This window comes from Daphnia pulicaria, chromosome 7 (genome assembly GCF_021234035.1).
Source record: "Daphnia pulicaria isolate SC F1-1A chromosome 7, SC_F0-13Bv2, whole genome shotgun sequence".
NCBI lineage: Eukaryota > Metazoa > Arthropoda > Branchiopoda > Diplostraca > Daphniidae > Daphnia > Daphnia pulicaria.
This window is the reverse complement of record NC_060919.1, coordinates 8,501,748-8,515,710: the sequence shown is the minus strand read 5'-3', so window position 1 is coordinate 8,515,710 and position 13,963 is coordinate 8,501,748. Positions and strand designations below refer to the sequence as shown.

Below are 13,963 nucleotides of genomic sequence, written 5' to 3'. Positions count from 1 at the left end.
ACGTAAGCCGATTTGGAAACTGGAATGAGCGCTCTAGTGAGTGTGTCAGGGACTGTCAGCTACTACGCTCAGCTACTTTTGAGAGCCTAGATGGCTCTGTTTCCAGTTTCCACTTCACAATTCTGACAGGCCCCGCCCTAAAATCTCTCAAAATTCGGCTTACGTTTACCCTGAAACCGGGATAGGGAAGCCAACACAGCCGTGAACCGACCAGGGATCTATGGCTCTGGTAACACTAACAATAAACAACTAATAAACAAGCCAGCTGAGCACTGCTGGTGTTGCACAGTTGCAGACAACACCGTGCCGTGGCTAGTGCACTTACCTGTAAAAACTAAACTAAACGAGAAACCACGGAGAAACTAAAAGAGTGAATATAATAGCATTCAGGAACACATAATTATCGCAAGTCATTTTGTTTTAAAGTTGTTACTTGCCAGTCAGTCAATACTTGTTACGATGAGCCGGTGGTTATTCTTTTCCAGTTCGTGCAAGTTTATTTCCATATTTGCAGGTTGTAATGCTGTGTGCAATTGCTTTTATTTGTACGTGCTATCATATAGTATTATTCTTTTCAGAGGGAAAGTATTTTCCTTACTTAGGTCACAGTTTTTTGCGCCTTTCATCAAAGGAAATACCATTGTCTTGGAAGGTGTTTCATTTTAGTGGTATTCATACTTTAAAATTTGATTGGCAGAAGTTTGGAGAAAAGGCAGTAATAACATCATTGACTAACAAAGAATCTACCTCTGGTGATTATTCTATTCTTATTTAATTTGTCAAAACTAATTAAAAAAACAATTTTAGCATTAAGTTCAAAAAATGGAATGGAAAGAAATTTCATTACTCCTGTCAGAGCAATGAATGATTTTTTCTTAAAGCCAAGTGATTTAGAGATTTTGAGGAAAACAAGACGCAGATCTCCTTATGAAAGTGAACCACCAATAACTGTAAAACAATTTTTAAAAATATATAATTGGTGAATTTGGTTATGTAATTAAATTTATCTTAATTAAAATAATAAATAGGTATATTGGCTGAAAGATGTGGAAGCAAAGTAAAATATTTTCATGCAATTTAAAATGAATAAAATATAACCACACAATAATTTGTCGTAAAACAGAGCGTTAGAAGTATGGGGCAGTCAAGAAGCTCTAGACCGTGAAAGAAAAAAGAAGACAGAAGAACTAAAGAGATACCAACAGTGTAAAGTCCATATTAAATTATTCATCAAACTATTTTGCTTAACTTGACTATTTCTGTTCATTAGATATTTTTAGTGTTAAAAGAGTGTTGAAGGACATGAGAAAGGAACCAGCAAATTGGTCACCTCAAGGAGGCTTGATGGAAGGCTCTGGCAAAGTTGTTTTAACTGCTGTTGCAATGTATTTTAAAAATACTAATTTTTATTAAAAATACTAATATTTCTTCATTTTTTACAGAAATGGATGCAACTTTTTGTTTAAAATGATTGCTTGGATGTACACAGGTTCACACTCAATGTTCTCAGAATGTTTACACTCATTAGCAGACACTGTGAATCAGCTAATTCTAGCTTATGGAATTCATAAGTCGAGTCAGGTATGTTCCCTCTCATCATACCCTTTCCATTATTTATATACATATGGACGTGAAGTTATATATTTTATTATTATAAACAACATGTTATATTTGTGTCACATTAATCATGTTCATTCCAAATGTCCCCTGTCTACAACAATTCCCCCCAAACAAAAAAAACGACAAACAAAGCAACATGTAATTCTGTTACATTTCTCAATTTGTTGTATAGCAATCAAATCCCGACCACCCTTATGGGTACTCCAATATGCGTTACGTTGCATCTCTAGTGTCTGGAGTTGGTATATTTTGTGTAGGAGCTGGCTTATCTGTTTACCATGGAATTACTGGTAATCATTTATAAATCATAAGTATACATATAATGAGTTTGATAATTTCTTGAATAATTACAGGCATATTCAATCCTGACCCAATAGGATCTTTTTATTGGGTTGGTTATTCCCTTATTCCTTAATGAAAGTATTCCTCTCAATTAACATAGCATATGCATCCAACTACATAAACACAGGCATTTTTTATATTGGGAGGATCGTTGGTTTCAGAAAGTGCAACCTTATTGGTAGCTATTAATTCTCTGAAGAAGGGAGCTAGCAAAGCAGAAATGAGTTTCTGGGAATATGGTAATTTATAATGTTTTAATGCTTCTGTTTTAGTAAAGGTGATTTGAACTCAATTTTCTAGTTAAGCGAGGACAGGATCCGAGCGTTAATGTTGTATTATTGGAAGATTTAGCAGCGGTAAAACTCTTTACGAGTTACTAATGCATTATTGTACAAACAATAAATCTTATTTATTGCAGGTACTAGGAGTTATGGTAGCCGGAAGCTGTATGGCTGTTGCGACACACTTAAACTCTCCGATCCCAGATGCCATTGGATCACTGTTGGTTGGAATTGTTTTAGGAGCAGTTGCATCATTCATTATATATTCCAATTCTGCGGCACTCGTTGGCCGTTCTATTCCATTGAGTAATTATAGGTTTTTTCGATTGCACAACATATTAAATTGTTTATATATTTCTAAATTCAGGCAGTATACAGCAAATAAATTCAGAATTAGAACGTGATCTCATGATTCGAGCTGTTCACGACGTAAAGGTAATGAATGGTATATGAATGTTTTCGGGTATTCCGATATACCATAAGATCATTTACAGTCGACAACCATATAGGCTGCTTTGACAGATACATACAAAGGCTTTACGCCGATATATTTTTAAATAACTGCATTTAAAAAGTGGTTTAGAGTAGGCCTAATTTTCACAGTGCTTACATTTAACTGATAGAATTTTACAATTACATATTGATCAATATCTATCTAAAGACATTTCTAACTTCGTCCTAAGTACATAAAAAATCGTTGTTTACAGAAAATTCATACCAAGGAATAGCGGAAGGATTAGACGTTATTGCACTATGTATAAAACAAATGCTAAGATTTTTTTAATGTTAGGAAAAGTTATTGTTTAATTTAAATTGTAACAAAATTACTGCAATGTTTTGTTACTATATACAGGGGATCGATATGGGTTCTGGCCTGGTACGCTATAAAGCTGAAGTGGATTTTGACGGAAGAGAACTAACACGGTCATATTTAGACAAACAAGATTTGGAAATGATGTTAGAAGAAGTTCGAAATATGAAAAACATAAACGAAATGGAAGCATTTATGTTGAAGCATGGTGAAAATATCGGTTAGTAATTCAAACATTTGTCTTTCAGGAATTTAGTGGGATTAACGTCTACTTTTTTCAGTTGATCTTCTCGGTGCTGAAATCGATCGTATTGAAAACGCGTTAAGGGTAAATATATATATCTTTATATAAAACAGTAATTCATATAACAGATATTCTATTCTTTGCTTGAAATTAGAAAAAACATCCTGAAGTGAGGCATTGTGATTTGGAACTACTATAGATTTGCCTACATTTTAATGATTGTCAATATTAAGTAAAATGGCAATTTTACTTTTTCCAACGGTCGCAGAAGTTAACATTCAGAGTTTGAAATTGTACCCTCAATTCAATTTTTTTTGAGTCAGTTGAACACAATGATCAATGAAATAAAAATCTCAACAATTGTTCAATAATTTATTCGCGTTTTATACATATCTGAAAATCCGACTACTTTTAATGCTAGTAATAGTGGTCCATTTAAAAAAAAAGCAATGTCCGCCTTCGAGATTTGGTGGCCTGTTCTAGGTTAGGCCTACACGTCAATAATGTCTCAATGGTGAATTTTGCTGCCCGCGCCGAATACAAATAAAATAGTCACCTCTAATTCTCATTACGTATACAAACCACTGAATTGCTCGAGATAGATAAAAACTATGAGATAAAATGGTTCTGCGGGGCACCGTACCACGTTTTCTGATCTTGCATTTCAATTAAAATAGTTAGTAGGCCTATGTATACAAAAAATTACCTTCCCGTGATGAAATAAAAACTAATCGATGCTAAAATAATTGCGGGCCCGAAGGGCGAAGCTAATAATTGCATACGCAGAAAAATAAAAACCATGTCACTTTGTATGTATGTATGTATGTTCCGCACCATAGCTCGGGCGTTTTACGACAGATTTCGGACTTTTTGGTCTTAAAAATTAGAAAAAAAATATGCGGTGCGACCAGAACAAAAATAATTTCATTTACTTAATTAGTTTTCCCGTTATTAATGAAAAACTGCTAAAATAATTGTTTTACGACTAGGGAAATCTGGCGGTTGTGACTACAACTTTTTCCCCTTAGGTCTAAATTCCACTTTTCATTATAGCTTCCCTTGTTTTGGGTTACCTTTACTTTTTTTACTTTTTGGTCTTAAAAATTAGACAAAAAATATGCGGTGCGACCAGAACAAAAATAATTTCATTTACTTAATTAGTTTTCCTGTAATTAATGAAAACTGTTAAAATAATTGCATAACGACTAGTGAAGTCTGGCGGTTGCGACTACCACTTTTTACTTTAGGTCAAAATAAATCACCACCAGATGTCCATAGCATCGCCGTGATGACGCAATCTTTGATTTGATAAAAGTGCAACTCTGTCATGCAGATTTACCGCCGGAGGCTATGCGTGAAAATCCTCTATCCTGCAAATATATTGCCGGAAACTATTTTTCTCTTGAAAAAAGGTTGGTCAACCGAATTAATTGTCGTTGTAGTGGCTATGACTTAAGATTCGTGTGGCGAAGATGACTGGTTCAAGTCCGCCTCCCACCAACATCGTTTATCGTGAACATCGGCATCAATGGGTTAGGGTATTTGTAGTCTAGGTTCGGAACTGACGAAATATCGTGATGAACAAATTTTCAATAAAAAACACGACACTGTCGCACAACAATCAATTTCATTTGATAATGGATGGAATTAAAATGCGAAAAATAGATTTTTTGTTATAGCGCTGGCTTGATAATGAAGAGGGTCATGGTTCCAATCTCATTATAGATTTACCTTTTTTTTGAATAAAAATATTGTTTTGACCCATGCCCTTTGTTAACCATAACTCAGACAAATCAAAATTTCACGATAGAATTTTTTTCCAGAAAATTTCAGAGAAAAAACATAGAATTTACAGAAAAATTAGGAAAAATTAGGAAGGCATTTAGCAAAAAGTCCGACTTAACAATAGGCCCTGAATTTTTCATTTAAGACAGTTTTCAACTGGCTTACGACTATCCCTTCGCGGCGAGCTGATAAGCTTGATTTTCTATCTTATTCATGCACGACATAATGGATAATAAACCTAGCCGGTACACAGCACCTCTAGCGGTCAGATCATGCCTGAATGGATATTTACTACCCTTGCTGGAAATCTGACCGCTAGAGTGCTGTGTACCGGCTAGCTAACGAAGGGGATGGGGGGAAAAAGTTACACGAAGGGGATATAGCTCGAACGCCGGCCTAGTAGTTAAGTAGGCCATGGAAAGGTACACTCTCGGCTATCCCCAAGACCGGCGGGTATAGAGTAAAGGGTCCCAAGATTCCCCGCCAGGTTCGCTAGGTTAGGAGGCCCCTCGCCTCTCGGTGGTATAGTAAAAATAGGAGTTATTCGTTCGTTATCTATAAAATTACTTATCAACGTGTTCAGAAATTGATTTAATTTAAGCTTAATTTAATTCCATATCCTTAAATACCTAATTCATTTAGATTTGGCAATTTTTTGTATGTTAAATTCGTGATTGAAATCGCAAAATTTGAAAATTGCGCCAAAAAATCAACTGTGTTTTTAATTACTTATTTTTGTTTATTCTATTTTAAAATATTAAAAATGAATTTGAAAATTCATCTTATATTGGGGTTTGTTTGTTGCCATCTTGTAATCTTAAAAATTAGAAAAGAAAAGATTAAATACTAGATACAGGTACTACGCCGATTGCTTCACGTAACACAGAGAAACGAGGGCTCGGCAAAGACTTTGTAAAAGGTTCTGCAAGTTGGTCAGCAGTCCGAATTTCATATCAATTTCTTTTGCTTCTTGTTGTCCCCGAAAAAGTGGAAACGCACATCTATGTACTTGGTCAGCTGGTGGAATTTTGGACTCCTTGTCAATTTAATTAATGAGATGTTGTCACACATCAGGGGTAACGGTTGCTTCCAAGTTTTACCGTATATAGATATCAATAATGTTTATCGTCATAAAAATTTTCAGCGTCTGCCAGACCGGCGTTAATTAGTTATCATTGATTTAAAATGAAAAGTTAGCGCTATCTCTTAACACAGGACCTCCCCTTAATCGAGCCTTGGGCAACTCCTAGACGCATATCCCTTGGGGACTCTTCCCCTTCTAGAACTTTTGTCCTATGTTAAAGGATAGGGCTATCTTATCAAATTAAATAAATCATAACTAATTCACGCCGGTAAGGCCGACGAGGAAATTTTTTATGACGATAAATATAATCAATATCTATATACGGTAAAAATTTCAAGTCTCTACATCCAACGAGATTTTAACTGAATGCATTTAAAATTTAAAATTAGTATTAGGGTAACTTAATAAAACATAATTTAATTTTTGAATAAAGATTCGGAAAGCCTGAATTATTTCCGATTTTTCTATGTATTTTCCCAGCTAGCATGTCTTTATTGGTAAAATATTTTTTTTGACAATATTCTTCGATCGATAACCCACATATTGGTATAATATTATATTATTACTTTGTTGCGACAAGTTGGCTGTTATTTATTTTGTTATTTTCCCAATAAATGACTATTATCAAAGATGAATAAATTAATATAATTTTTTTTTTATTTTCTTAATAACGGATCATTAAATAAGGAATACATCGTTTTCTATGAAAAAGCTATAGTCTTTTACATTTACCACACGTTTAAAAGCCTAAATGATTGGATAGCTGCTGCCTTTTTAGCCGAGAGTGGGTTTGAACCATCATTCTTTGTGTCACCAATCCAATACTATAGTCACTACACCAGCAACGGAGATGATAATAAATTCCCGATGTGACCAGATGGATAGTGCATACTTACACATTGTCATGGTTATAGCCCAGCGTGAGCAAAATCGATTTAATTACATCAGTGTAGGAATTTATGATTATTGAGACTATTTGTTTCATAAGTCATTTGTTTGCTGAAAGTGGGTTTGAACCAACCTCCATAGAATTACCTATATGGATATATAATAATAGCAGTTTTAACATTTCATCTCCTTAACCCTTTATCGACCGCCACAAAAGCGATGGTCAGATTCGATTGAATGCTCGATCGAAATATCATTGAGTGGTCCTAAGACCACTCATTAAAAAAAAATTCGGAATATCCGATTTTTTCCGGCCTAACCGCGTTTCGGCCACCGTTGTCCCGACAGGAATGTCCCTTCAGGCGGACATGGTCTCTAAAAAGAGATACTTTTTTCGACTCGAGCCGTCTAGCGGGACAAAAAATTTGTCCCGATAGTTGCATGCAACTACCACTTGTTCAAATTTTTGTCCCGACAGACGGCTCGAGTTTTTTTCGTCGTATTTGTCCTGAGAGACTTTTGCCGTTTATTGTGCCTCTTGTGTCCCGTCAGGCGGGCTTGACTCTCATTCCTGGTAGAATGAAAGGCGCCCCGCCTGACGTTGAGGTCTTTACCATCGACCAGGGGTCTTTCCAGTCGACGACTCCTTATGAAAAGAAATAGGATCTCTAATTAGAAAAGTCAGTCAGATCCTTCGTCGGTCCACCACTCTGGCAAGTAGCCGCACTTTCGAGTAAAAATGCACAAGGACGTAAGAAAAAACACAAATTTATTGTTGGAAATCATCATAATCATCAATCATATAGCCTTCACGTCGGTTAGAATATTCTAGATCGTCGGAATCAGCGGATGAAGAAGAACACTCCTTGTTGGTTGGCTCATGGTCAGAAGCTTGGCCGTCTGATTCCTCCGAAGCGGAATAGACAGCTTCCACCTCGTCCAGCGGAGCCTCCTCAGATGTGTAATTATCATCGTGATACTCGACAAAGCAATTTCTCTTCTTCCCGAGGCACAAAAACACATTACATTGTTTGCACTTTGAGAATGGTCTTGATTCCAATTTTTTGGGTGTCGTTGCCTGGCACCACTCGCACCTGCCTCTCGCCTCCCCAAAGATGGGTAGATGGTTGCCCACACAAGTGAACCGAATGTCGTCCCTTACACTCAGTCGACTTTTCCGCCGCTTTGCTCCTGGTTCAGCGGAAGGGTGAATGGTTGGCATCATTCGCCCGGCTCGACCAGCTTTGGTTTTATTTTCGTTCAGGGCGTGGGACAAAAGACCCATCGTGACGTTCCGTTTGAACTCGAGAAACGGCATCTGAACTTCGTAACTCTCCAGATAATTTTCCTCGACCTAAGTCAAGAAAAAAACGGAAATTATTGTGTGTTTAAAGTTTTAATTTCCGCCATCTGTGATCTCACCATATCATTGAAGCATATCCAGCTGTTCACCAGACATGTCTCCAAGAGAGAGTATAAGAGACGGTGCCACCATTTTTTGGCTTTACGGTCTCTCTCGTAGTAAGAACGCAGCTGGTTCGCCGTGTCTACACCGCCCATGTTATTGACATAATCGTCAATAGCCTTTGGACAAGACTTCGATCGGAACGAACCATCACGTTGCTTTCTCCTGACCTTGACAATATCTGAGCCGTGATAGTTGGAAGCGACCCGAAACGCCTTAGTGTCTCTCCATACGAAGATTCCCTTTCGGCATGTTCCGGGCTCACCACCGAACTTGGCTGCAAATTCGTCCGGCCGCAGGTTCGACTCATTCTTCGTCATGATGGGCTGGTTGACCCGACTTGGAAGAATCGTTCCAACGGCGTTGACACCATTCTCGCGGAGCTTGTCCAGGAGGGCAATGCTCGTAAAGAACCGGTCAAAGGCCACTACGAAACCTTGATCTGTCAGGGGTTGACAAAGATCAACGACAACTCTCTCCACCGCCTCGTTATTACGAGATCTTTTTTGCTTTTCCCCAAAGCGAGCTCCTTGATAGATCTCAAACTTATAGGTATACCCACGAAGGCAACAGCGGCTCCAAATTTTGAAACCAGACTTGATCGGTTTGTTCTTCATCGTCTGCCTCAGCATTGAGCGGCCTTTGTATTTGACCATAGACTCGTCGATGCTCTGACCCCTAGGAGGCTTTCTACACACATGATAGCGTTCATTGAGTCTTTTGACCAGAGGACGGATCTTACGGATAGGATCCGATCGCTCTGGCTCCTGATCCGGGTCGTCAGAATTAGGGTCAACATCATCCCATGGGCTTGCGCAAGCTATGTGTTTAGAAATGAATTTGAATCGCTCGCGAGTCATGGCCTGTTGAATTATTCCGAGCCCGAGACCAGTGTCTGGTTGCTGCTCCCAGAACATCGACAGCTCGGGCAGACGGTGATATCCGATCAAGAACTGTATGCCAAAGAAGGCTATAAGTTCGTGGTCTGTGACAAAACCTCCAGCAGGCAACCGCGGGCCGATTAACCTGCCTTCAGGCTTGCCACCCACTTTTCGAGACGGTGGCGTCTTCCTTGAATTCCAGAATTCAGCGATGTAGTCATTTGTTGCCTCCCGAAGAAGGTACAAAGTGTCCTCACCACCAAGCATCGACTTGAAAACTCCGAGGGGACTCGAAAAACAACTGAATTGACTCAACACGGTTCCTGGTTCTTCTAGGGGTGCAAACTGAATTGCCCTTTCCTGGAACTGAGGCCTCGGTGAATCATCATCAGCCCGTGATTGTCTCCCAACGTCGCCCCAGACTTTGCATTCTTTCCAATTCCGGTTGACGGCTTTATGTTGGGCGACTTTTTTGGCATCAGCCTTCTTTTGCATGTTCAGCTTGGCCGAATCTGAGTTCGTTTTTTTGGCCAGCCGGAACGGATGCGCTGTAAGAACGCGAGGCCCACGACACCTCAAAGTCGCGTTCGTGAGACCGACCTTTTTCCCTGTCTAGTGCCGTGTTACTTCACCATCGGGATCGGCCGTTTCAGAAGAAGACCCTGCACTAGTTGGTCTTCGGGTCTGACTTCTGGTTCGTTTTGGTGGGGAGGAGCCACTCTTTGAACTGTCTTCACGTTCCTTTCTTTTTTTCGCTTTTTGAACTCTTTTGAGTCTTTGAAGCGTCGCCGGTGATAGATCCAATCGTTCAAGTTGAACTGTAACGTCTTTCGGGGTTAATGGCTCTACCACCGGCTCCTCTTCTTCTGTCCCAGCTTTTTGTTCATCATCCTCTGAGGCAGATGGTTCATCCTCTATTTCCGGATCCTGATCAAGCTCCGGCCGCTGCGAAGCAACCAACTCCTGACCAGGCTCCTCATCCGGCTTCTCAACCGGCTCCTCGACCGGCTCCTCGACCGGCTCCTCGACCGGCTCCTCGACCGGCTCCTCGACGGCAACCGCCTCCTCCTCCTGATCTTTAGCCTCCGGTACAGTATCAAAATCGATTACCGACTCTTGATCTCCAGCTAAACGTTCTCTTTCTTCTTTCAGCTGCCTCCTTTTTAATACAGCTGTGGCGGCGGCTTTCTTGGCTGAATTTTTCACGGCTCTCGACTTAGTATATCTTGGGTCTCTCTTTTTATTTTTCGCCATTTTTAATCAATCTGAAAATACAGAATCGAAAAAAAGGCACGATTAGTCTTTGTGAATTCGGCAAAAGGATAACGAATTGCCTTACGTCCTAAGCCTTATACGACGGTCTTATTTCATCATGCAGGGGAAAAGCATGCACATGCAGGAGTTACCGGGGCTGATTCTTATCCAGCGCCTTTCACCGCCTTTCGGAGTTTCCTCGCGATACAGCAGTAATCAACGCACGGATAAGAAAGTACAAGAGGCTTTGTGTAAAATTTAATTACACGGGCACTAATAGCGCCTCGAAGACTTCAAAATCAATTCAAAAGAACCGTTGGACGGAAAGGAGCTCAGCTACGATGGAAATGAAACTACAACTAACGCCGAACCGGACAACTTCCCATTATGCGTCTTCGTTCCATTTCCCAAAGCTCCCCGTCGATACCAAAGTTTTTGCGTCGAAGCTACTAAAGAAATTTCGCGCTTTCCTTTTCGCCTCTTTCGCCTCTTTCGCCTTCCCTTCGATATCTATCCAACCACCGGCTTCAAATTCACTTGAACCCTTTTTTTATTTGTGTTTGAGGAATCGCGGACACTTAAGTCGCGCGGCACCCAGATAGGAATAAAAATAAATAAGGAGCGTCGGGTGGAAAGGAGCTCAGCTACGGTAGAAATGAAACTACAACTAACGCTGAACCGGACAACTTCCCATTCTGCGTCTTCGTTCCATTTCCCAAAGCTCCCCGTCGATACCAAAGTTTTTGCGTCGAAGCTACTAAAGAAATTTTGCGCTTTCCTTTTCGCCTCTTTCGCCTTCCCTTCGATATCTATCCAACCACCGGCTTCAAATTCACTTGAACCCTTTTTTTTTATTTGTATTTGAGGCATCGCGGACACTTAAGTCGCGCGGCACCCAGATAGGAATAAAAATAAATAAGGAGCGTCGGGTGGAAAGGAGCTCAGCTACGGTGGAAATGAAACTGCAACTAACGCTGAACCGGACAACTTCCCATTCTGCGTCTTCGTTCCATTTCCCAAAGCTCCCCGTCGATACCAAAGTTTTTGCGTCGAAGCTACTAAAGACAGTTTGCGCTATCTCTTCGCCTCTTTCGCCTTCCCTTCGATATCTATCCAACCACCGGCTTCAAATTCATTTCATTCGATTACACGGACCGGAACGGAATAAAAATACCGCCTGGAAAAAAACTATTTAGAACTGACACTTCCCGTTCTGTTTTCGCTAATTCCCAGGGGAATTCATTACAACCACCCCTTCATTTTTCTTTCATCCGTGTTGTCCAATATATTTCTGACATATCTGAACTTTGAATTTCTGACATCTCTAACCGGCCAGTCTGCTCTGGCTTAATCGAATTTGCACCCGGCTCTAGGATAAATTAGGAGCCAATTCACGAGACATTCGTCTCTACGCCACTTCCAAAAAACTCTTAGGACTTTATTTTTTATTGCCAATAGGCCATATTGGCCAAAAGGACCCAATTTTATTTGATTTCGACGGTCTCTTCATGCTGGGACATGCATGCACATTCAATAATACGGGGTTTGTTTCTCATCTTATCCAGCGCTTTTCACATCTGCCGCAGATTGCCGCACATTTGTGACCAACGCACAGAAAAGACAAGACAAGAGGCATTGCTGACCACCCAACGGGCACTATAAATCCGGAAAGATTTCTGGTTGAATCAAGATCATTTCTAGGCGGCCCAAAACCCGGCAATCGGGCAAATGAATCGGAGTTACTCTTGTATTGGAAAGATTACTAGGTTTTTAAGTTTCATCAGTATTCGAACAAAAAGTTCAGCAGGATGAATTGCACCGTTCGTCTATTATTTTGTCTTCCACAAGCTCGCATTCATCCAAGTCCCGGCAACGACGTCACTACCCCGTCGTCGGGACTTGGCAAGGTTCGATTTTTCAAGACTCGGCGCCTGGCGCATTCGCCCGGTACTGCAATGGGCACGGGGACCAGCCCAAATAAACGTGTTAGGAGTTATCTGCCAAAACGCTTTCGTCTCTGATTCGAACCATTCACCGACCGCTTCGACCATATCCATCATTTAAAACCATTACGCGAACTGTGTACAGAAGTGGAATTCCACGATCTTGGACCGGTGAGTAGAACACGAAAGATGAAAACTACTAAGATTCGAATTGGGGATGAACTCTCCTCTTTTCGTCCCCAATCTTTCGCTTTGCTGTTCCATCGGTAATCAAGGAAGAATTAATAATACCATCACCATCAGGTATTCACTTCCTGATTAAGCAACCGACTTTCGAGACTTCCTAGGGTAAAATTGCTTTCGCGGGTCGATACCCTCGTCTCTCTCATAATCTTTCGGTTCGGATTTATATCTTCCGGCCGTAGACAGGTGGGTACTATAAGACCGAGAAGCGATGCAACGGAATCGAAACTGAATTCGCTAACTCTTCGCTTCTTTCGCCTTCCCTTCGATATCTATCCAACCATCGCTCGATCCCATTTCTTTCGACCGCGCCTGCCTGGCTGGATAGCTCTACTTCTTTGTTTTTTTTAATGAGGAACACAAATAAAACCTCACAATTTCTGACATCTCTAACCAGGGCGGTTGGTCCCCTTTTATCAAATATCTACTAAGCGCCGGCATCACTAATTCTGACTCCTGAAATGATCCTACTAACGAAATGAACCGGACGGACACAAATGAAACCAGCACAACACTGGCGTTCTCCGGAATTTCAGATCATTCCAGTGCACGTTACACTAGGAGCTCACCACTGATCAATACTTGAAAAAGTGCCTAACCACCTGGTGGTTCAAATCTGGCCGGGCTTTTGATAAAATTGCAGCCGCCTTGAGGGACATATCTGGCGGAGACTTATATGTCCCGACAGTCCAGATCGAAGGTTCTCGTGTAGACTTCGATCAGAGCCGCCTGACGGGCCAGAAATGTCCCGTCACCGAAAACTCGGTAAAACACGAGAAATACTCGTTTTAATTTCTCCTCCTTTTTATCATTGAAAGACGGTAGGTCAATTAATTTTTCGTTGTAAGGCAATTCAATTCTGTAGGATGGATTTCGAGATATCAGCTTTGATAGGAATGAATTTAGCCGATTTGAAATCTCTCGTGTCTGTGGACGAGGTCCCACCAGACCCTACTGAAAGCCTTCGAAAAAAAAAACGTCCCGTCAGTCGAAAAAGGGTTAACGTTTAAGATAAATTATATCACGTTAGCGTGAAGGTAGAGTTTTAAATTCGAAGTACGTAAGTTAGTTGTTCGAGACTTGTGCAAGATTTGGATTTTAAGACAATTGGATTGTTCAGTT

General features: G+C 40.4%; 1 protein-coding gene across 2 annotated transcripts; it reads left to right on the top strand.

The window, feature by feature from the left end:
• Nucleotides 1–196: 196 nt before the first annotated feature.
• LOC124348652 (zinc transporter 9-like) lies at nt 197–3,660 on the top strand. 2 transcript variants are annotated; one of them, XM_046798909.1, is made up of 16 exons: nt 197–514; nt 579–752; nt 808–950; nt 1,029–1,057; nt 1,124–1,206; nt 1,271–1,385; nt 1,443–1,581; nt 1,793–1,910; nt 1,974–2,011; nt 2,090–2,201; nt 2,263–2,318; nt 2,381–2,549; nt 2,611–2,678; nt 3,097–3,274; nt 3,336–3,382; nt 3,453–3,660. In XM_046798909.1, the coding sequence occupies exons 1-16, from the start codon at nt 460–462 to the stop codon at nt 3,495–3,497; spliced, it is 1,569 nt and encodes a 522-aa protein (XP_046654865.1). In that variant the 5' UTR covers nt 197–459; the 3' UTR covers nt 3,498–3,660. The 2 variants fall into 2 exon arrangements, with proteins under 2 accessions (XP_046654865.1, XP_046654866.1); XM_046798910.1 differs by lacking the exon at nt 197–514 and having other exon boundaries at nt 640–752; nt 815–950.
• Nucleotides 3,661–13,963: the final 10,303 nt, after the last annotated feature.

Excerpts from the sequence above, each read along its gene's own strand:
- LOC124348652 (XM_046798909.1), top strand. The coding sequence starts at position 460 with ATGAGCCGGTGGTTATTCTTTTCCAGTTCGTGCAAGTTTATTTCCATA. Across the intron at positions 1,058-1,123 it reads CTGAAAGATGTGGAAGCAAA|AGCGTTAGAAGTATGGGGCA; the intron begins GTAAAATATTTT and ends GTCGTAAAACAG. Across the intron at positions 1,207-1,270 it reads ACTAAAGAGATACCAACAGT|ATATTTTTAGTGTTAAAAGA; the intron begins GTAAAGTCCATA and ends TCTGTTCATTAG.